A 24,564-nucleotide genomic window follows, 5' to 3' on the forward strand; every position below is an offset into this window, starting at 1 on the left:
AACTGAATCAGAATTCTTGATTTATCACTGGGAATATCATGTTGCTGACATTTGCTCCGTGTGATAAATGTGACGCTCACCTTGATGTTGGGGTGGAGGTGCAGCAGCGTCCTCTTGCTGTATCCGGAGTTTATTCCCAGAGCTAACTCCACTTCTTTGTACAGCATCACAAAGATACGCACACCTTGTTGCTGTGGAAACACAAACAGGAAGCTTAACAAACAATATTCGTATATTAAAAAATATTTGGGGTATCCTGGATTCTAATTAAGTTTTTTGAGGTGTTCTTTGGTTAGGGGACAGGAAGATGCAGTTTATTGCTCACCGCTTTGCGTTTCAGGATGCAGTCCAGACGCCAGCGGTTTCCCTCCACAACCGGCCTCTTCAGGAAGATCTCTGGACTCAACCTGTAGAAAAACGCACTCTGTATTCATATAAATTCAGACTTTATTTCCACTCACTTGCAATATTTCTAAAGGTCAACAGCTGCTGGCAGGTTTGAAACATCTGTTAATATCACAGGGATTGTATTACATTGATTGTGGAAACAAATCATTTAGGGTGACCTTCAGAGTTCTCATTTGTAAATGATCAGAACTATGTGAAAATTAGATTATAAAGTCTCATCATTAAATAATGACAACAAGAAATGAGACACAGGCTGCAGTCGAATTGTCAGTTTCTCTTAGGATCCTTCCTAACGGAGTGAAAGGAGCCTGAAGTACTTCAGTGGCAGCCATGATAAGAGCCGTTCTAATTCTCTAGAGATGATAGGAAAGGAGGTTTCAAACTTCCTTTATAATCTCCTTTAGCTTAGGAACCACTGGACCTCCCTAACCGAAAGGAGAGGAGAAAGTGCTGCCCCACAATGCCTTGCAGCCGCAGCATTTGCCGTCACACAACAGTCGGCCGTTCACGGAAACAACCGATTATGACTGAGAAATTATATCATGGAAGTTACGGTGCTTATTAAGCATTTTAAAACATATGTGGTAAGTTGCCAAAGTGCTTTGTTTTGAACGTTCATCAGTATTATAATCAAAAAGAGAAATATGAACGTTAGTTTTTACTGAAATGATCAAATAAAGTCAACATTTCACTGAGCTGTGTGGGGTTTGTTCAACTTTTAAAAGATTTTTGAATGGTGATATACACAGTGATAGATGTTCAGGACTAACGTTTATAATAAATACATTTGTATTTATTTTAAGATCTTTTCATAGTTCATACAATCATACGTATTGGGATCATTTGCATTAATGTGGATCGGAGGGAGAGGGTGACGAGCATAAGTTTCCTTTTTTTTTTTCAATTACAACCTCATTCATGAAGAATTTATGTTTCTCTGTTGTCCACATTCATAAAGCATAAAACAACACCATCAGAGCGCGGTGCAGAGTCTCTAGATGCGTCTGCCGTTCTTATTATACATCCATGTAGTCCGCTCACTCCGCTGTATAGAAAACTGTAGTTTCCATAGTTTCCCCACAGCAGCAGACGCATATTTATAACGTCCACCGGCGCATCATAAATATGTCGGATGGTGAAAGTGCAGTCGGATTCTCTAAAGTACCGCAGTCTCTTCTCCTAAATCCTTTTGAATTCTCCTATCCACTATTCCTTAACCCTGTGACGTTTCACACAGAGGTCAAGGACGTTAGGAGCTGATTTTTGGACTATTCGACTGCAGCCACAGTACATTTGATTGATCAAACACTGTGCTCACTTACATTCACAGTTTATAATACTTTATAATCGCTTTTATCCAACAGCAAAACTCTGCTCTTCTGTTTTGGACACTGAAGTACAGTTTAATTCTAACAATTTGAATAAACATTTACTTTAAGTTAATCTGATTGCAAGAGTTTGATTTTAAATAATTGTTTTTCACAATCATTTAAAAATACTCACACTTTGCATGTAGTAATTAAATGTATGTATGTAGGTGTGTGTTCAGCATTTGTGTGTCTTTGTGTGTGTGAACTAGTATAACAGAATTCTGAGCCTCAGACGGTAACTGATCTGTTTGACCAGAAGACCTCCACAAGAGGTGACCGCCAAGTGCACTCACTGCACCCTGACACACACACACACACACACACACACACACACACACACACACACACACACACACACACACACACACACACACACACACACACACACACACACACACACACACACACACACACACACACACACACACACACACACACACACACACACACACACACACACACACACACACACACACACACACACACACACACACACACACACACCACCAGTCTGTGATGAATATTTCCTCTTTGGCTTCTTCAAGAGCATCTGCAACGTCCTCCATGTATGATTTTCCGTTCACATACCTGTAGAGGACACATACACACACATTTACACGGGCACACATATCCACATTTTGAGCCACACACCTTTAGACAGCAAGAAAAACAAAAGCAAATACAACATCACAAACTTGTAAAAATATCAAATGTTCTTTTAAATGTGCACATTCTGATAGATGCACGCACTCTTTAGCACCTGCACACAAACTGTGATATAAAACAGCAGGAGGTGAAATAATTTTTCAACATTTCACCAGATAAAATTATCAATAATGACCCTAGTTTGGTGTCATACGTCTGCCACCTCTCAATTTTTTATCTATCCATCTACTTTCCTTTCAGTATGCTTTTTAATGGTAGAGCTCACACACTCACTCACACACACACACACACACACACACACACACACACACACACAGTCTCACAGACTGTATAGTGTTGCCCAGCAGGGAGACAGGTGATGAGCCGGTGAGGCTCACTTTCCCTGTCTTTGTGTCGGGTTACTCCAGCGAAAAACACACACACACACACACACACACACACACTGCCAACTAAACCAGGCCTCGTCTAGACTTTAGCAACATCTGGCTGCGATGCCTGCCTCTAAGTAGCATCAATTTACCAAACAAAAGGTGACCTGATTTTTTAAATAAAATCCAGATTCTGATCTAGGCTAATCTAACCCAAAATGGCTAATCTAACCCAAAATGGGTGTGTAAACAACCTTAAATCCCACAACATCAAAACATAGACAACAGGTGCTTTCCTCATTTACATCAAAACACATTATCAAAGAGATACAGTGTGACAGTTTCCGTGGTTACCATTTAGCCGGGATGTTTACTTCTTCTCTGGCGAAGGATCCGAAGCGGTGGTCGGTGAGGAAAGCGGCGCCGTGTTTCTTAACAAAGGCCTCGATGGCCTGACCCCACCAGCGGGCGTGTCTGTAGCTGCTGCACTTCAACACCAAAGATCTGAACACACACACACACACACACACATTTATAATTCTAATATTTTGATAAAGCCACATTGGCATTTGTGCAAAAGAGTTGTTCTTTAGTCACTATTGACACAAATGAGCTATGTTCCCTGTTGCTATCAGAAAATGATGATTGTTAATAAAATATCACCTGCTGTAGTTCTTTGGACAAAGAAAAAGTTAGTATTGATTTCATTTTGTGTCGTTTTGCTGGTCATACGAAATTATCGGGTTAAGATTGAGCAAATCAATATTATTGTATTTCTTAACGGCTTTCTTTAGAAGTTGATTTACAGACCCTAGAAAATAAATAAAATGCCCTTGAAAGGTTATCACTGGTGTGTTCTATTTAGTTTTAGTATTTAGTATGTTAAATGAAATACACAGACCTCTTCTTCCAGTAAAACCGTTCCCTATCCTTCAGACATTTAAAGGAAGTTTGGATAAATGAAGGAAAGATTAAAGTAACTTTTCAAAACAAATGTGTCTGAAGACATTTCCTGAAGTTCGATAAAGAGCTATTCATTTATATATTATATATTTATATTACATTTGTATATAAAAGTGACTTAAAGTACCAGATATAATAAAGTAAATGTTTCACAGACCTGGAGAGACCGTCGATGCGGATTCCGTGTTTGGTCTCCGTGTCTTTGGAGTCCATTTTGATGCTGAACTCTTTATCGAACAGCATCACGAAGGAGACGGCCCCCGACTCCGGCTTCATGTAGAGCAGGCACGAGTCCTTCACCACCAGCCAGCTGCACACACACATTCAGATTTAGAATGATACACATTTGACTGTGCTGCACACAGGCAGAACAAAGTTAGACATCATATAGATCAGGGGTGGGGAACCTTTTTCCTCTCAAGGGCCATTTCAATTTTTTCAACATCCTCCGAGGGCCGTACAAATGATTGACCTCTGCTTAAAAATACAAAAATCACAGCCCATTCATTTCGCCTTTCTTTCATGCTGTGCAAAGAAAAAGCAACCTCTTAATCCAGATATTTTGCCATGACTCGCGCATGCATGCACGTGCACGGTTCTGGAATGACCACCAAAACCGAAAGATATGGACACAAGATGTGTGCAAATCTATTTAGTTTCCTATCCATGTGGACATGTCTTAAGTGGGGGGGGGGGGGGGGGGAGGACCTAACCTCCTCTTGGGGGATCCGGAGGCATGCTCCCGGGAAGATTTTTTTTTTTAAATATTGAAGTTAAAAGCATCAATCTGGTGCACTTTGAGAGCAACATTAAGAGATCTATAGATACATCTCTCAACACCCATATGAAACAGAACTGTAAGCAGATCTTTTTCTTTATGGATATATTTACAAATCACTCCCCTTTCAAACTGTATTCTTGTTTATTAATAACAACTTTTTTTTACTGTCATATAGTATTTTATACCCGTTTACTTTATTCTCTTATTTTTTTATAACTATAATGATCATATAAATATGTGCCTTTACCTCACTGGCTTAAGAAAAAGCTTCTTATATTCGTTAGCATAGCTAGCTAACCAGATGCTAATAACAACAAAGTTATTGACTGTATGATCAGTATGACAGATGAGCAGATCGCCACTGCGCTTTCAACTAAAGACACAGCCACGCACAAACTGCGGCATGTGTACAGCTCCTTATGGGTGCTGCAATTTTTGGAAGTGCCGGAGCGACGTTCTGGTGCGCTCCGTCAGAACTGCACCCCTGTCAGACGAGACATATACCACGTGATGACACGTTAGGCTCGTGTTGTGTTCAAGGACCCTGACCTTGCCCAGGAAAAACAGGCACTCGCTTGTTTAATTATTTTGCGGTCTAGATTTCTTAATTTTTTTGCGTGTGTTTATAAATTACCTCGAGGGCCGTATCAAATGGTCTCGGCCGGAGGTTCCCCACCCCTGATATAGATAAATGGATAGATGTAATTTCATTGATGCTAGATTTGATCCAGGCATTGCACAACAATACATAAATAAAAGATACAAGGTAATTGTAAAGCCCATTTATTTTTGTTTTAAAGGATTTTACAACATTTGTAGGAAGTTGAAATATCAGAAATATTTTTCAAGCAGTTTACATAAAGAAATTATCTTCACATCGACAATTAGCATAAACACAAAAAACTCATCATATGGAAATGGGGTGAATGTGAGCAGAGCCAACATTTCCGTTATAAATTCTAATCACAGTTGAAACTGGAAGTTTCTCTATAATATCAAAAGGCAGGTCTGAGTATTAGAAAGATAACATGAACTGTGTCCTGACCGTTTGGACCAGCGGTAACACATCCGGCTGCGCCCGCAGCAGTTCAGCCCGGGGATCCGATGTCCGCCAGATCTCTTCAGCACCATTCCTTCTCTGAAAGATAAAACAAACTCTAAATGTGTGGAAAACAAAGCACCATATAAGGCTTTAGATATCGCAGTTCACTGCATTCTAGAATTGGTTGGTAAATGCTTAATAAAACGGTTTTGATTGATATCCACATTTGAGTTGAAGGAAATCTGCAATTGTTTTAATTATTTTTTTATATTTACTTAGATATTTTTGTTATTGGTATGTTTCTTAACTATTGCACTATTTTGCCTGTATCTTTATTTTATTTATTATATGTACAAAACAAAGCAAGCAAAGTTCCTGCATGAGAACAGGACAAAAAACCTAACAAATAATAGTAATAATACATTTAATTGATAGGACACTTTTCTAAGTACTCAGAGATGCTTTTTCTGATTATTTTCTATAAATAAATGTTTCAGAAGCATATATTACAATTTTCTCGAAACCAGTCACATTAAACTAGTATTGAGTAAAAAGTTCTGTCCGAAACAGCAGGACTAACTTGTTTTTGAGGTTCACGAATTAAAAATACCAAAAGTTATTTATTAACATTTTTGACATGGTGTCGTTCTTACAAGCCTTTTGGTCCCAGATCATGGATGAAGGACAACTGGCTGACGTCAATGAACTCCATCTGAAATAAATAAATCACTGTTTCTATTACAACATTCATCAACATATTTTCCCCAAATATTTTGTAATCTAAGATAAAAGAACCCTTTTTCTAACTCCAAATGCTCATTACCGTTGCGTGGTAGTTCCTGTACATCGGCTTCTTTAGCAGATTATTCAAGTAATCTTCCAGTTGTTTCTGCAACACATAACAGAGACTTCAGCAAGATAATAAAGTATTCAGGAGGGACTTTGATTGACAGTAGAGTCTCAGGTTGAGGGCGTACCCTTCGGCTGGAGACCTGGTCCTCCCTCTCCAGATCGTCTCCTCCCACTCGGGGGAGGTTCGGCATCTGCTCCCCCTCGCTCCTTGTGACCGCCTGCCTCTTCACCGTATTGCTGCAGAGAAACATTTTAAATACCAGAATAAAAAAATGTAGAAGAAAGAACCAAAGATGAGTTCTATACATAAACTTGCGTTATTCCAGAAGGGGAGAAGGCAGACCTGCGTTTGGGCAGCGGCAGCCTCATGAAGGTTTTGTACGTCCGGAGCTCTCTGTGCAGATCCATGAAGTGTTTCTCCTTCCTCTTCACCAGCCACGTGAACTCCCCGTGCTTCATCTCGATCTTAAACACCGCCGGCAGCGACTGATCAACACAGACACATTTAATACATTTTAAAAGAGGTTATCTCGTTTTGAGAAGATTTGAAAAACGAACCAAAGGATGTTGATAATTGCTAGCAACTTTTCTAGCTTTAGCAACTTTACAAACTCTATTTGCAGCTTTAATTAAGCAGAGTCTTTTTTTACTGCTTGAAGAAAATGATAAATTCATCATATTCTATAAGAGCATCATATGTTTGTAGCTTTTTTGCTGTCCTGTGAGAACCATGTAACTCTCGAATGACTAATAGTGTCAACATAGCTGCATTGATATGTTCAGGAGGTTCAGGAAAAGTTCAAGTCCTGTCATATAAAGCAGCAGATGTAGTAAATGGAAGTACTCAAGTAACAACCAAGTACCTAAGAGCTGTATTGAAGTACAGTACTCAAACATGTTCTCAATTAGTTTTAAATGTTAAACTGTTCAAATAAATCAAGCCTGGACAAAAAAGAAAAAAAGACCCTGCCAAAAACTGAAGAAGAAATGTGCTTGCCATTACACCGTTGAGCATCTTGAAGATAAAAAAACCTTGCGATTCAAAACCAGTTTGTGAGGAATTGAAGACGGGAAAAGACTGTACAGAGGGAATTGTCTAGAAGGTGTTTGTGCACCTTGTTGACGCTCCTCTGCGCGGTGACGTTGAAGCGGTCCTGAGCCGAGGTGAAGCGCTCCACCTCTAGGATCTTAGCGGTGATCGGAGACGACAGGAAGACATTGGCCTCCGACTCTTTGAAGGCCACCATGTGGTAGATCGCCTTGAAAGGAAGACGCTCGGCTGCGGAAACACACCAGCAGATATAAAACCAGACAAAGACATGATGGAAGGTGAACGCCACGCTGAGAAAACACACTCACCTGAGAGGTGATCGTCCGTGGTGTCAAACTCTCCATCCTCCAGGTCCAGCTCTCGGTCGTCCAGCTTATCCATGATGCCCGTCATGTCGTTGGCCACCAGCTGCAGGGTGCTGCTGGTCGGCTCGGACTGACGAAGCATGTTAGCACTCAGTGTGGAGCCCCGGGCTCACCTGGAGAGACAGGTAGGGAGGAGAGCCTCAATAACAACCTGCATACTTATTGATGCTTACAATGAAAGAAAAAACAGGCATTATTGGTCAATTATAATAAAGAGGGAGCTGGGATCGGCTGGTGGGCAATTTAATCACCTGAAATCTGACTTGAATGTTACCTTTTTTATCGTTGGCATATCCTTTAAGGTCTCAAAAAGCAATATATACCTTTTGAGGATCATTAAGGCTGCAAGTAAAAAATCATTTTAAAATGCAGAGGAAAACCCTCTCCATTGCTTTTCGTATTAACATGACTCCAAAAGGAGAAGGTGGAAAAATAAAAGGGGATTGTAATAAACATCTAGGAATGTCTTATTTCTTGTACAACCTCTTTTACATGCATTTATTTTCATTTATTATCTTTAATATTCACTGATAGTGCCGTGTTGTCCATGTCCTCACCTGTTCTATGTTAGAAAATTAAAATAAAAGTATTAAAGAAGTAAGATGGAGGAGAAAGTGTTAAACCAAAATCTTCCTCAATTTGAAGGACGATGTACATAACCCAGACACTCTCTTCTACTTGCTCTTCTACGGCTGGAGCATCTGCAGGAACTGAATAATAAGCGCTGCTTCTGCACTGGAACCATCACTAATGCAAAAACCAAGTTCCTCATCCATCATCAAATACATTCTTTTAATGATCTCCATCTTTCTCCCCCGGCTCCCTACATCCAGCCACCATTTGTCGTTGCAGCCAGATCCAAACATCAGGAGCAGCAAAGGAGAAGAACAGGAAGCAGAGAATCTGTCTAACCACATTCCTCTATACGTGTGTGTGTGTGTGTGTGTGTGTGTGTGTGTGTGTGTGTGTGTGTGTGTGTGTGTGTGTGTGTGTGTGTGTGTGTACATACCAGTTGCTTGGAATGTTTCACATGTAAATGTTTAACTTTTATTTTAAAATGATGACTCCAACAGCCAGAATGTATAATGTGTAATTCCACAGAATTCATGGGTTTGGGCAGAAGTCAGTAAACCTCTCTTTGTATGAGATGACTCAGTAAAAAAAACAATTACTGTTTTGGTTCTGCGGAGAGTTAAGCTGCGGTTTCACTGTGGTCTGTCTGCTTTCACAAAGACACCAAAAGCAACTACAGCGGGAAATCAACAGCTCTGATCCCCACCAGGCCTGTAAAAGTGCCCTTGAGCAAGGCATTGAACCCCCATGTGCTTCTTTAAATAGCTACGAGCTGAGAATGCAGAATTGGCTCCAATAGGCTGGAATCAAATGTAAAAAAAAAGTGTAATTTAAATTGAATCTTTCACAAAACAGCCAAGTGTCTCCTTCTGCTTGTACTGATTCATGTTTCTCTCAACTGACTGTGGATAAAAAGAGTCCCTTTAATGTTGCCCACCATCATTAAAACACCCCCATCATTAAAACGCTTTTGCCCCCCGATCATTAAAACTGTTTTTTTAATTAAGCTTTGAAACGAGTTTATTTATTGTTCTTTTTTTAACTGAAAACAAGTCATAACTATTATTTTATACGTACCACTTTTAGAGGCCAGATTAGGCAAGATCACATTGGAAAATAAATTGTGCAGGTCCCAAGCCTTATTTGTAACTATTCTACAGTATAGATATATATTTGTTTCTCATTGGGTATTTAAGCAAATTCGATGCAACATTTACTGTTGTACAATAAAGGCCACACACACACACACACACACACACACACACACACACACACACACACACACACACACACACACACACACACACACACACACACACACACACACACACACACACACACACACACACACACACACACACACACACACACACACACACACACACACACACACACACACACACACACACACACACACACACACACACACACACACACACACACACACACACACACACACACACACACACACACACACACACACACACACACACACACACACACACACACACACACACACACACAGACAGAGAGAGAGAGAGAGAGAGAGTGGGGGTAGTCAGTAACATGCAAACAATGTATCCTGTGTGTGGCTGTTGTTTTGAAACTGTGTGGTAGAAACATTTTTGTGTGAGAGTGCATCGTAGGTGTGTCTGCAGGCGCCTGACAAAAGATCCCGGTGAACCAGTGATGCAGGGAGTTTAAAAATAAATGTAAGCCAGCAGAACCTGAAGTAACTCATCTTATAAAGATTAAAATAAAGCAGCTGGAGGAGGGCTGGCAAAAAACACTTCTCATATTCCCTGCTCATATAAAGTAGCACAGCTTCAGTTACATTTTCTGCAGCTCTGTATAATTATACAGTCTTTTATCTGTGGGAGAATGTTGTTATCGGCAATAAAATAACAGGAACTTGACTTGTTCCCCACATTTGAATTAAATTTGAAAAGCATGTTGTCTCTACTTCCTTCCACATAAACTAATAAAACCTGCATTGTTTACCTTATGGATAAGGATTATTTATTACATTTTATTCTTATATTCTTTGAAAGCATCAATGGTTAAACTTACAATATTGTCACAATATTAATATCAAGGTATTCAATCAAAAATGTTGATTTTCTCAATATTGCCCAGTCATAGTTACATTAAAGGTGGGGTAGGTCATTCACGTCAGAAACACTTTGTTATATTCCATGGAATGCTCTTAATTTCATCTGTGGAAGCCGTAGTACTGTAAAAAGCACGACCAATCATCTGAGCCGGCCCGGCTAAAATAACTGGATGGCCTACCTGCCTGTCAGCCTTCCATCTCATGCACAAACTTATCTCGTGCCCTCATTGGTCATGTGCGCGTTCGTGTGTGTTGGAAGAGGGGCTCTGTAAGGAAGTCTGAAGGAAGGGGCAGATTTTTTTCGGCTGTGTACTCGAGTTGTAGCGCACTCGAGCTGGTTTCTCCATTCTTAACTACCCTACCTTTAAGTAAATATAAAATATAAAAATAAAGATTCATTAAGCTGTCGGGTGAAATCCTTTCTATTTGAAGATATTATCTGAGAATGACCCGAGTTGAACCTACATGACTAAAACAATGAGGAAATGTAATGTCCATAATTTACCTTGGAAATATGATTAATGCAGGCTGAGTTAGTGTATGAGATTGTGTGCATGATGCCCAGTGAGCACTCACATTAATTGGGTACAGTGTGGCCCACCACCCCCCCACTGCATCACTCGCCAGCCAGGTGGCAGGCTGCTGAGTCCTCACACACAAACACACACACCCACACAGAAACATACACTCACATACACCTCATGCAATCAGGTTGACACACAAAATCCTTTTTATTCCTTCGTTCTTTAACTTGTGAAACTTGTCATTTTGGTGCACACAATGAAGTATTTCAAACTATTTTCTGACACATTCTGCAATTCCTCAGTATCAATCATTATCCTTATTTTATTTAATGACACTTCACGGGTAACAATAGGAAATGTGATGGTTTCTCCTTCTTAAATTAGATCAGATATTACGCTAGAACGCCCATTCACAGTGACAACAACAAAGGAGTAATGCGTCAGAGGTGACACTGCAGAGAAAGTATGTAAGATTTATAACAATACTGTCTGATGAATAAGAGATTATCAATAATAAACATGGTGTGTGAGCCTTAACACAGCCAATAACTAAATGTAGGTAATAAATACAAGTGATGAACCAGAAACAAAGTAAAATACAATAAGAACAAATCTTTTGAATTGAAAACAATCAAAGCCATATCTAAAAGACAAAAGTCTCAACAATTATTACGTTTCTCAACTAAAGAACTATTACAATGTATCTGTGGAGCATTTTGGCAACACTTACTACCATTTTTTAAACGTTTAAAACACCAGAAGAAAAAATTAATAACTCGTTAATGTTTTTTTTTATTTACTATGAAATCATAATAAGCCGTATTGAAGATGTCAAATTTGGCCCTAACAACTTGTGATTGCTTTTTTTGTTATTTTCTATATTTTTGATAAAAAAGTCGATCTAAATCAATGTTATCCATACAGTGCATTTTACAAAATGTTGCATTATGAAAATTGCACAGACAGAGCAACAGGAATCAATGGGCCTTGTACATTTAACACAGAGAATGTTGAGATTAAACAAATAATTACGGATTAAAGTCTGACGTTTTTTTTAAGTTCGATCAAAAATGTTTTGTTAGTGGGAAAGATATTTGAAAAATCTGACTGTGATAGCTTGGACTCTTAAAATCTTTGTTATTTGAAGACTCAAGATTGGGTTTCTGTAACCTGTAATGCCATTTATTGCTTTTTTTAATATTTATAAGTACATAATTATGAATGAAAAAGGGTTCCAACAGCTTAATTTAAGACATTTTGAATGCCACTAGGATAACATTTTAGACCAATTTTCCATCCATCAGCATGAAAAAAATAATGATGTTATCAATTTCTTTGAGATATAAGAGTACATTCAAAGAAACAAAATGATTCATAAGATCTTATTTTCCACATCTTATCATTTTTCAATCTTTGAAAGATTGATTTCTGTATTTTATTACCAATTAAGGCCTTAATAGCAACATTTTGCACCCAAAACCCACACTAACGCAAAAAGCCATCCTGAAAACAGGAACCCACCAATAGGCTGAAACACACTATTATATAATAGGAGGCGCATGAATTTACACACACACACACACACACACACACACACACACACACACACACACACACACACACACACACACACACACACACACACACACACACACACACACACACACACACACACACACACACACACACACACACACACACACACACACACACACACACACACACACACACACACACACACACACACACACACACACACACACACACACACACACACACACTGACCTGAGCCCACAGAGGCTGAGTAAAGCCCATCTCCATCTTGACTTCCTCTTGACAATCTGACTCTCCTCACACACACTGTGCAATGCACTCTCACACACACATCCACAGACACACACACACTATTCCAGAGACCAGCAGACAGGCAGGGAGTCTCACAGAGGAGTGCAGCAGAAACACACTCCGAGGAGGGGAAGATTCAGCAAGGGCGGGACAAAGAAGAAAGGAGGACACCTGATTGGCTGGAGCAGCTTCAGGAGCCAATGAGAGAGGAGGAAGGGGGGGGACTTCCTGTTTGAAGCATCTGTCTGTGTTAAAGGGAAACTTCTAAAAAACTAATTTTTCAGGCAACAAAAACTGTAACGACTAAAATTCGAGGATTCAAAGCTATTATTAGTCTTTTCTGACAGCAAAGGTGAATATTTGAGTGTTTTCATCTGATTGTCAAACAAAACAATAAATATGAACACATGAATCAAGGAGCAAGCATGATTCATATTTTCTTAAGGACCAGACTAAAGTACAGATCAAGAAACAGACTGAAGAGACCGAAGAGGGCAGCACATCCAACAAGCTGAAAAGGGAAAAAGTGTTTCACATTTTTGTATAAAAAATAACTCACACTTATTTCTATCTTTTGGAGAAAAAAAAAAATTGATGGTGAAACACTGAACGTCTAGTATACATACCCTTACTCTCTCTGTTGAATTATATTTATATATAACAAAAATAATCAGGTCATCAAATGTTTTTCAAGAGCCCTGGATTATATATGTTTGGGTCAATATGGTCAATTGAGAAAATTGAAATGTGAATCTTCCGTGGATGAGAAGAAACACAAATAAATCAGGAGTTCATGACACAAACCTGCGCATACTGAATACATGTTGTTTTTGGAAACAGGCAGAGCCAGAAAGGATGGTGACTCATGATGACATACCAGAGAGGTATTCAGACACCCACCCTCATACACACACTTTAAAATACTAGCTTAAGGGGTATAATGGGTATGAATATGCCCAAAGCTTAAACTGGTACTTTTCTCTTTGAAATGTGTCACAGAGAATAAGTATTCTGCCTTTAAACTATAAATCATCTACAGTGACTCTTTTATGCTCAGTTCAAATTAATAATTACTAAAAACGTCCCAATATTGTTTGAATAAACCCCTACTTTGTCTTTTCTTCCTCCACCCCAAACCACTAAGTGCTGCAGAACTTTGAAGGTTAGTTTTTATGAGCTGGAAAATAAATAATGAAATCCTGAAGGTGAGGCAATAAGGAATGTGGAGAAGTTCAAGTGCATGACAACAACAGAAAAACACCAAAAAAGGTTGATGAGATAAATGTAAATTCATACATGAAGCATATATGGTTTAATAAAAGGTTGTATGTACACTACGTGTTTTTAACAGACGTGCTCTCTCTTCTAATCTCTGAATACTTCCTGCTCCTGATCAATAATGTGCTCGTTATGTTTTAATCACCTCCACCATTGTTCTTAACGAGAGTCTTAATGGTTATTCCTGGTTAATCTGTACGTGTTTTTCCACCTTTAAGGGCAGCCGTTTTCCTCTGCTTTGCTTTGAGCATCATTGAACTTCAGCTGCAATTAAGGTTGTATAAAGTTTACAATTATCATACAATTCAACTATGGTCGAGAAAAAATTGCTTTAAAAAAGAAAAGAAAATAAGGTTAACAATGTTATTTATTTGTATAATTATTAATTTGTATAATTACTACTATAGTTTTTCTGTTCTCATTTTTTACTTAAAATGTAATTGAACTTAAATAATAATAATTCAGAACATTTCTTTTAAATCCTAAGGTTTTATTAAATAAGCCAGTGAAATACACAAATGGGGGGACACATCTAAAAAACGGTTTCTCTTAAATGCACAAAAGAAATGTCAAAGTCATGAGCTGGAACTATGAGAGTGTAAGTATTGTGAGACACTGCCACCTACAGGTCAGCTCTGTCTAATGCATGCACCAAAGCACAGTTAATACGATTTCTGCACATTATTCAAGTGGTGGAAGAAAATACTGAACACTGCACTGAAACCCACGTCATGCATTCAGGATCAAGCTTGTAATAAATGCAGATTATAGTATTTCTACATTTGTTCAGTAAAGAATCTGAGTACTTCTCCCACAACTGTTATCAGGTTAACCAGAAGGCAGACTTCCATTCGCACATTTTAAGACACTGAGCTTTTCTCCTCTTGTGTTTTCACCACGAAGCAGATTGTTTTTATCAGCTGATTGTAATCTCCTGACCTGTGTGACAACACGATATACTCTCAATGTTTTCACCAGCCAAACCAGCGGCACAAAGACTGTGTGTTTGCTTTATTTACTGAAACATGTAAGGCATTTAGATAAAACTCCCCCCTCCCACCACATCCTCAAATCATCATTAAGAGCAACAGGAGGAAACCCACATCTCACTGAAATAACAAAAAAACAGCAGCTCAGTTCAAGCATTTTGTTCCTTTTACAAACAGATTAACTGTATTATTTCAGGCACAAACCTATTGCTATTTTATGATTCTAAAAACATTAAACACACTATATGCGTCATACATTTTTGTGCATGTTTAAGCTAATCATTTTTTTTCTGTGGTTTTAATTCTCTACTGTTTTAGCAAAGACCTGTTGCTTTAGTAAAACCACATTAACGACGAGCTGGAGACTGATTGTTTGCTCATGGTGGAGTGCAATGAATCGTGTAAACTTCCTTGTGGCTACTTATGTTGAGGATGTAAACAGAGACCTAATCCTTTTTATTTAAAGGGGCCCTATTGTTCTAATTTTCAGGTTTCATATTTGTATTTTGTGTCTCTACTGCAGTGGTTCTCTAAGTGGGGGGCGCGCCCCCCCTGGGGGTCGCAGAGGCATGCCAGGGGGGGCACGAGAGATCAGGAGGTAAAATGGTTATAACATTTATTTATTTTTTAAAGAAAAATCATAAATTGAAAAATTATTTATTCGAAAATAATATGATGCAGTACTATTACGACTGGGTCTCTGTGTTTCATTAAAGCTCGGCTGTGTGTGTGTGAAACGAGCCATTTTGTGTGCGTGAGCGAGAGAGAGAGAGCGCACCGGTACCGGAGATCGTTGTTGTTAGCTTCTGGTGCTAGCGAGCTACGCTAACGGATATAAGGATACAAATCCTCTCCTATCAGACTGAGAGGCTCAGTGAGCTAAAGGACTCTCTGAGCATTTAGATGGTTAACTTTAGTCTAAGTTATCTCAGTGGGTCTCAAACGTTTTGGTCACGATTAATGTAAACAATTATTTTCGAGGCACACGTTTATAGGATCATTATAGTTATAAAAAAATAAGAGAATAATTGAAAAACAGGTATGAAATACTATATGACAGTAAAACAAGAATAAAGTGTAAAAGGGTTTTTGTTAAATATCCATAAAGAAAAAGTAAATCTGTTTACAGTTCTGTTTCATATGGGTGTCGAGAGAGGTATCCATAGATTCATTTTGATCTCAAAGTGCACCAGATTGATGCATTTAACTTCAATATTTAAAAATAAATCTTCCCGGGGGAGCTTGCCCCCGGACCCCCCTATGTAAGGTCCACACACCACCCATAAAAATAGCACTTGACCCCTGCTTACAACTATATGCCGTGAGCTGATTATCGAGCCTTCATTGTAACAGTCGCAGGTACACTGTGTATTTGCGTGGGGATTCTTGCAGTAGAACATTCCACTTTAGCGACCGGTACATTAATGGGAAACCCTAAATGTTTAAGCACCCTCTATGAAACGTCAAGCTACATCACAGCACCCCCAAAACAAATCTCTGGCGCCGCCACTGAGCCTGACTATTTGTGTTCGGGGGGCCCGACTTTTTTTTTTTGCCAAAGGGGGGGCCTGACAGAAAAAGTTTGAGAACCACTGCTCTACTGTGACATGTCTACATGCTTTAACGTTGAAAAAGCTCTTTATTTTTCTCATACTGCCCGAGCTGCAGCACCTCTTTTCACCCTCTGTCTGAAGCCAGACTGCTCTGATTGGTTAGCTGGCTGGCTCTGTTGTGGTTGGTCAACCACTTATGCCCCTTTCATACCAATGCGTTTTCAGGGCCAGCTCGGAGCTAGAGCCTGAAAAGTACCGGTTTTTCCTCTTCACACCGCAGCGGCGCCGCCTCCTAGCTCTGGAATCTGGTTCGTTTCCAGCTCCAAAAACTTCTCGGTCTAGAAGCAAGATTTCGGAGCTAAGAGGCGGCGTCGCTTACGTCTCTCTTACGTTGAGGCGGGGGCAGGGGCGGGATCAACCTCCTGAACAACAACAAAATGCCCTCGTTTTATCCAGTTTGTACACAACGATGGAAAACCTCACTTCTATTTCGTATATGGCTTCGCCCTCCAAGGCTGTTGCTATTGGGTAATCTTCCTGCGCCCCCGCGCAACACTGAAACATTTGTAGTCCACGCCCACCCCCAAAGTGGGCCCCACCCTCGGGCTCCCTTCCGGTATAAATAGGAAGGAGGCCCTACAATCTTCTCCCTCTTTTCTTCAGCAAACCACGGCAGTTCCTGAAGCACAGTCATCATGAGCAACAGAGAAAGAGAGAATTGTGTCCGTGATTGTCCCTCATGTGCCGCCTGCAGAGATCTCCCCGTTCCCCTAGGTCGGGAGAGGGTGGCTCTGGACGACATGGCCGGAGTTTTTTCCCGGGTTCAGGCGGGCAGGAGTGATCCAGTCTGGCCGCGCTTCCCCGCCATTAAGAGGTACCAGGAGGGGGCGGCAGCGAACCCGAGGACCCTGAGGGCTCCGGTGTCCACCTTTGTTCCCTTCACTAAGGTGGAGGGATTCACGGAGGATGGTTTCCCAACCACCCCCGCTCTGGAACCGAGCCTGACGGCGTTCTTTGGGGTTAGGCAGTCCAACTTGATCGCCGTACGGCGCCCTACGTTGGCCTCCCCCAAGGACCAGTATGTCGCCCGCCAGGCTGACCGGGCGCACCAGTGTGCGTTTCAGGCGGCGGCGGCAAACAACATCGCGTTGCTGTCCAACTCGGTGGTGACGCTGGTGGAGCGGTCCACCACCTTGGCACCAGAGGAGGCGGAGGAGATCGGTAAGGCTGCCAGCACGGCACTCACGCTGGGCTCGTCCGTGGCTGTCTCCCAGGCGAGGATCGCTGCGTGGATGACGCAGATCCAGCGCCACCTCTGGCTGCAGCAGGCGGCGGTCACAGAGCCAGCCAGAAAGGTTTTGCTGGATGCTCCGATCAGCCCGGACGGGCTCCAGCCTGCGGCGAAGACTCAGCGCCCACAGCAACCGCAGCCGAGGCGTCAGACTCGTCCATTGTTCGGCGGCAGGGGCATCGTCCCGCATCTCCGCCCCCCCACCAGCGGGGGGTCAACGGGGAGTGAGGTATTCCCGCTCGTCGTCTGCTCCACGAGAGCCGCCGAGGAAGCAGAGACGGTCTTGACGGTTTGGGGGGGATTGTGACGGAAATAAAGAGAGAAGCTCATTTTCCAACCTTTTGTCTGAGTCATCAGTATCAAATGTGTCTCACATATCCACCATCTTGTGTGAACCAGATCGGTTAATAGCCAGCAGGGTTCGTTACAAAATCCTGCAGGTTTTAATCTATCGGTTAATAAGCTGCAGAGCTCTGTAACTAAGCCAGCTGCCTCCAATCTGTTGATTAGTAGGCAGCAGGGTTCGAGGCCTGGTGGTTATAACTTTTCGGTTATTAAACCACAGAGCTTGCGGCATTCCTCTGTCCGAGATACGCCACCTACACACGGTCACAATAAGCCCATGAGAGCCGTGGTAACGCCTCATGTGGATGTCACTGCACACACTTCCACTCATCCCCTGAACGTGTACGCGCCTTATGAGAGTCGGAGTGAAACGCAGCGTGTGGAGGCCTCCTCACAGCCCTTTCGCTCTAGGCCCACCTTGGGTTGCCTTACGGGCAGCGGCTGTGAGGGCTCTGGCGTGGCTCGTCGTCATGACGACCACAACACATCTCGAGCATGGGCGCAGAGTGTTTCTCAGATGGGCAGCGCGTGTGTCTGATGGACAGATGGATGAGCAGGCTGATCAGCAGAGGGTACACCCTGCAGTTCGCCTCTCTCCCCCCACAGTTCAATGGGATACAGGAAACACGCCTGTCATCCCGGGAACAGGGTCTTGCGCTCCAAGCAGAGCTACGGGAACTCCTGTTGAAAAAGGCTATTTCCAGGTTTCCTCAAGGGGAAGAAAATCAGGGGTATTACTCCCGCTATTTTCTTATCCCAAAAAGACAGGGGGAATGAGACCCATCCTCGATCTATCAGCTTTCAACGAGGCGATAATGAAAAGGCCTTTTCACATGCAGACGATCAAAAAGGTGCTAGAGTGTGTTCACCAGGGAGACTGGTTCACCTCTATAGACCTGAAGGATGCATACTTCCACGTACCCATCATCCCACAACACAGGAAATTCCTGCGGTTTTCATTCCAGGGAATATCGTACCAGTACAACCGTCTGCCGTTCGGTTATTCCCTTGCTCCTCGCACCTTTTCAAAGTGTGTAGAGAACTGAGGTTACCTACTGTAACCCCAACTTCTATGAGTAAATGGCGTAGCCCTCTAAGTGCTGGGCCCCCCTGGCTCTACGAATAGCTGAAGAAAAGTTATTTTGTATGGGAGCGGATTGTAGGGCCTCCTTCCTATTTATACCGGAAGGAAGCCCGAGGGTGGGGCCCACCTTGCGGGTGGGCGTGGACTACAAGTGTTTCAGTGCTGCGCGGGGGCGCAGGGGGATTACCCAATAGCGATAGCCTTAGAGGGCTACGCCATTTACTCATAGAAGCTGGAGTTACAGTAGGTAACCTCAGTTCTACGTCGTTGAAGTAGATGCTGAAGACCGCAAAGAAGTCTTGAATTTCGCATGTGATGTTTGTAAAGTTCCAAGTAAAGTCGTCCCCTGTAAAGTCGTTCCTTGTAAAGTCGTTCCTTGTAAATTCGTCCCATGCCTTCCATTTCGTTTCGTACGAGCATAACCAAAGCGAACAGCGCTTCAATACAAATCGGCCATGTTGTTGTTGTCGATGTGAGGGATTTTCGCGCGGTTTGGCTTTTATGAAACAGGCACGTAAAGGGTTACGTCATGACGCAATAGATGAGGCAATGACGCAGTACCACCCCGGCTCTGTGTGGTGTGAACAAAGCGGGAGCAGAAAAGGGAAACCGGAGCTGAACCAGAAAAGCTCTAGCACGGAGCTAGAACGGGAAACGCGCTGGTGTGAAAACCGCATTAGAGATTTCCCACCCTTTAACCCATAAAGTGCAATGTGTTGGAGCGCAGATTCGAATTTCGCGGATCAATAACTCATGAACATAACGTTGTAAAAATACAAACAACATGACTTTACAATCATAGCAAGGTAGACAACGAGCTACAGAGTCGTTTTTATCAGAACAGTTCGATACGCGCCGTCATCCGAGCTAAACATCAAGCATTGGTCACAATCTGCAGCTGGAGGAGGGAGAGGAGTGCTTAGGGACCGTCTACAAACTGCAACGGGGTTTTGCGAGATCTCGCAAAAGTACTGCGAGATCTCGCAAAGGGGTATTGCGAGATCTCGCAAAAAGAAAAAAAAAATTCTTCTCCATGTCCCCTAGGGGGCTCCGTAGAAAGATGGAGATGAGTGCGAGGAGCTTTTATCCTGCAGCGGTGTTTCTCAGAGTTAATTTAACTTGACACACTCTGCAGAGAAGATCAAACCAGCAACCTTTTGGTTTCACGATAATCTGTTTAACCCCAAACCACAGTCTCTTTGAGTTTGTGTAACACTGAGCTTTTTTCCCTCCTCTTTCAGAACCCTTTGGCAGCATTGAATGCAGTTATTGGCCAATTTAGAAGGTGATTTCTTTTAATTAAATGCAAGGAGTGACAGACTGTTTCAACTAAAATAATAAGTCAGACTTCAAACGCTGTTTTCAGATGGCAGGTATGACATTTGTTTAAATCAGTTGCACTTCTATTAGATAGCTCGCCTCCAACACATTGTACAAGTACGAAGGTTGGGACATCTCTAAACTGTTGACCAATCACAACAAAGCCAGCAGCTAACCAATCAGAACAGACTGGGCTCTGGTTTCAGACAGAGGGTGAAAAAAGGTGCTACAGTACAGGCAGTATGAGAACAATAAAGAGCTTTTTTAACATTAAAGCAGGTAAACATGTCACAACTGTTATCACAGAGGAGACAGCTGATGTGCCATTTCCTGTATTTTGTAATCAATATTACACATGGCTGCAATATTTTTAAGACAAGTAATGTACATTTTGTAAGACATCTTGATTGAATTGCCTTTGGGGTTGAGCCACATTAATGATTTTTGTCAAAGAAATAACCTAAAACTTTTCAAAGTTGAACATTTTCAGACATTTATTGAATGATTATTAATTTTGCAATAAATTTAGGAATTATAATGAATAGAGTTTGAGCTCCAGGATGCCCCTTGAGCCCTATCTGAGTGTGTGTGCGAGTGATCCTTAACCTACATCACTGACACACACCCACAAAGTCAATCAAGCACTCCCTCGCTGTCGACTGTTTGCTGGAAGAGCCATTACACACACACACACACACACACACACACACACACACACACACACACACACACACACACACACACACACACACACACACACACACACACACACACACACACACACACACACACACACACACACACACACACACACACACACACACACACACACACACACACACACACACACACACACACACACACACACACACACACACACACACACACACACACACACACACACACACACACACACACACACACACACACACACACACACCTACCTGTGCACCGCCAGAACAAGAGCCAAGTCTATTAGTCCGTTTCTATGGTGAGTCAACTTTGTCCCATTTCACTTGTGTCAAACGAATTACCGGTAGGTCTCCACACAGAGACTGGAAGAGCAGGTCCTTGTAACACACACACACGCACGCCCATCCTTACACACACGCCCATCCACAAACAGAATAAAGAAATTAAGTCTTTCCTCAGACTTCCCGTCAGAGTCTGCCACTTAACATTTTGAAAACGTTCCCCAAATCGGCCACATCATTACACAACAATCTTGCAGAAAGAGCAGCGTTCTGACAAAATGACTGTGAAATGCACATAGTGCACGCAAAGGAACAATGGCAGTGGAAGTGTAAAACAAAAAAGACTACAACTGCCAAGGTAAGAAAGAATAAACATCCACAAGCTTAAAACTCTGCAAGCACAAAAAGACTTTCAGTAGCTTCAATAAGTTAAACTGCAGATTCTGGGGAAGAATCCACAAATACGGCGACATGATTTCTGCACTTAATTATAATAATATACTGCACACACCCCAAAGTGCTCCACAACTATAGAAGAACAGGGAAATTCATAATAAACACGAAAAACTAAACGGAAGCAAACACAAATTAGAGAAACACAATCTGACACCTGACCTGAAACACAACTTCCTCTAACATAATAATAAAAAACATTCATCCTAAAAAGGGAAATACTTCAGAAATGAGTCCTCCATCATTCATTGACTGAACGGTTCAAGACAAGATCTGTCATTGTTGGTTACAAAATATCATAATAATAATATCTAAAAATAGATCATATTTTCAGGGGGATGACCTAGTTTGGCATCTCCGAAGTTAAGGAACCATCCAGCGACAGAAAATTAACAATGAACGTTTGTTAATATTTTTCATTTTATTGCAGATTACATGCAATAAAATCTCCCTTCAAGAGGGTTCTTATTATTATGTATATGATGTATTGGTTTAACAGAGGTGAGGGCTTTTTATACTTTCCGTTTGTTGACATTATTCGAAAAAAAATCTTCTTCCGACAATCTCCTCCCTCCCCCCCCCCCCCCCCCCCCACAATGCACTGGTCTTCCTTTCAGTGGTGAGCCGAAGTGGAGATGGATCATTACAGTGTAGTCAGTTTCGCAGAAGAACAACCAGATGAGCTGATGACTCAAAAGTACGGAAGAGTATTAGTGTCGGTAAAAAAAAGGAAAGTAGGATGACTAATTGTATTGCATTTTGCATTTTAAGAATGACATCGAAATGCCAATAAAGAAGTCAATGGAAGTCGAAAAGTCAAGAAGACAAAATGTTGAGAATAAAGTCATTTTATAAGCTAACACTGGTTTGATTTATTACTAATAATTCAACTTTATACAGAACCTTTCAACTGTATCTTGAAATAAAACATATTTGTGCTCTGACTTTATTCTCAACATTTCAACTTTATTCTGACGGATTTGTCTTCAATTGAATCTCTCTTTCTCTGAATTATGTTCTAATTATGGCAATACCAATTACATCTTTACTTTATTCTTGACATTTAGACTTAATTATCATAAAGCAAAGGAAATTCTTCCTTTTCTGGCACACTTACTAGACTTCATTCCCAAATGAAGTGCTCCATAAGCATTGATGGCACATCTGTAAATCACAATGTTTAAATGGGTTGGTGAAATAGTATAATAAATGTGATGGACAGGCTGGTTGCAGGAAGTGGTTTTTGGTTTGACTGCAATCTGTCGAGGGCTGAAAAGAAAGGAGGATTTACTTCAGGTCTGACTCGTTCTCCTCCTCGGGCTCAGCTCCGCTAACCGCCTCCGGGACCGACTATCCCGGATATTCTCTTCTAGCATCCCCGTAACGCATGGCTGCTGTCTGACCACTGCAGTCCAACACGCACACACAAACCTCCACTCGCTGCTCTGCAAACACACCGCAGAGGACGGATGCCTCCAAATGCCATGAATACACCAACATCACCGCCGCATCGCTCAAGACGCTAACTTTACCTCCAATGACCGCTAATTATGCACTTGTGCCGCGACAACACGAGTAAACTTAAACACAAACTGACACATTCTTAATTTGTGTTTAAAATACTGATAAACAGCGTCATTTTTTATATTTCCTTACCTTCTGATAAAGTGAAGCACAGCAGCAAGTTGAGCGTGCGGATCAGCGCGAGCCAGTGTGATGAACCAATTTAACACATCTGTGAAAGACAACAGTAAGTAGCAACAGCACTTCCTGTGACTATACTTCCAAAATAAAACTCCTTTTTAAGTGTCCACAGGGTTAGATTGCTCTTATTTATTTACAATGTTTGGACAATTTATACGCTTGAAGTATTTAGTTGTAAATATTTAGTTAATGTACTTTACCAGAATATATCCATTTAGCGTAGGCCTACTTCTTCTCCACTACTTCTCAAAGTTCATTAAATTACATAATTAACTAAATTACATTGTTGTTACTTTTTTAGATTCAGGTTAATAATACAATATTTAATCTACGCTTTCACTTTTACTAATTTTGTTTGAAAAGGGTCAGTGTACTCCAAAAATATGTAAATATACCCATGTTACCTGATAACTACAATAATTACAATCTTTTGTTCTGCTTTTTCTTCTTGAGGCTTTTGATTGTAATTATGTAAATTGAGGACAGTTGATGTGGTATACCGTAGCTCTTGTATTCCTCTGACTTTAGGCTATAGAAAAAAGAATTATCCTGACTTGTATTTAGGGGAAAACACCCAAGCAGGTAAATACAGAGACACTTCATGTATTGCCAGTCCCAACAATCAGGTCAGTTTAAAACGGTTACGTCTCCA

At 41.2% G+C, this 24,564-nt stretch overlaps 1 protein-coding gene across 4 annotated transcripts in view; it reads right to left on the reverse strand.

Moving 5' to 3' along the window:
- pld1b (phospholipase D1b) overlaps window positions 1–23,997 on the reverse strand; it is a 38,230-nt gene extending 14,233 nt beyond the window's left edge. Inside the window, exons 1-13 of one of the 4 annotated variants that reach the window (XM_079661926.1) lie at window positions 23,865–23,997; window positions 7,810–7,979; window positions 7,566–7,729; window positions 6,794–6,936; window positions 6,576–6,687; window positions 6,422–6,487; window positions 6,252–6,310; window positions 5,602–5,694; window positions 3,933–4,085; window positions 3,167–3,316; window positions 2,283–2,366; window positions 326–407; window positions 81–191 (exon numbers count right to left, since the gene is read on the reverse strand). In XM_079661926.1, coding sequence (XP_079518052.1) covers window positions 81–191; window positions 326–407; window positions 2,283–2,366; window positions 3,167–3,316; window positions 3,933–4,085; window positions 5,602–5,694; window positions 6,252–6,310; window positions 6,422–6,487; window positions 6,576–6,687; window positions 6,794–6,936; window positions 7,566–7,729; window positions 7,810–7,948 — 1,356 coding nt within the window. In that variant the 5' untranslated portion in view covers window positions 7,949–7,979; window positions 23,865–23,997. Of the gene's footprint in view, window positions 1–80; window positions 192–325; window positions 408–2,282; window positions 2,367–3,166; window positions 3,317–3,932; window positions 4,086–5,601; window positions 5,695–6,251; window positions 6,311–6,421; window positions 6,488–6,575; window positions 6,688–6,793; window positions 6,937–7,565; window positions 7,730–7,809; window positions 7,980–12,861; window positions 13,023–21,725; window positions 21,860–23,864 lie in introns of those variants that run through there. The other 3 variants (XM_079661928.1, XM_079661927.1, XM_079661929.1) reach the window with 3 other exon arrangements.
- Between the last annotated feature and the right edge of the window lie 567 nt (window positions 23,998–24,564).

The sequence above is a fragment of the Notothenia rossii genome (genome assembly GCF_949606895.1).
Source record: "Notothenia rossii genome assembly, chromosome: 12".
In the NCBI taxonomy this organism is placed as follows: Eukaryota; Metazoa; Chordata; class Actinopteri; order Perciformes; family Nototheniidae; genus Notothenia; species Notothenia rossii.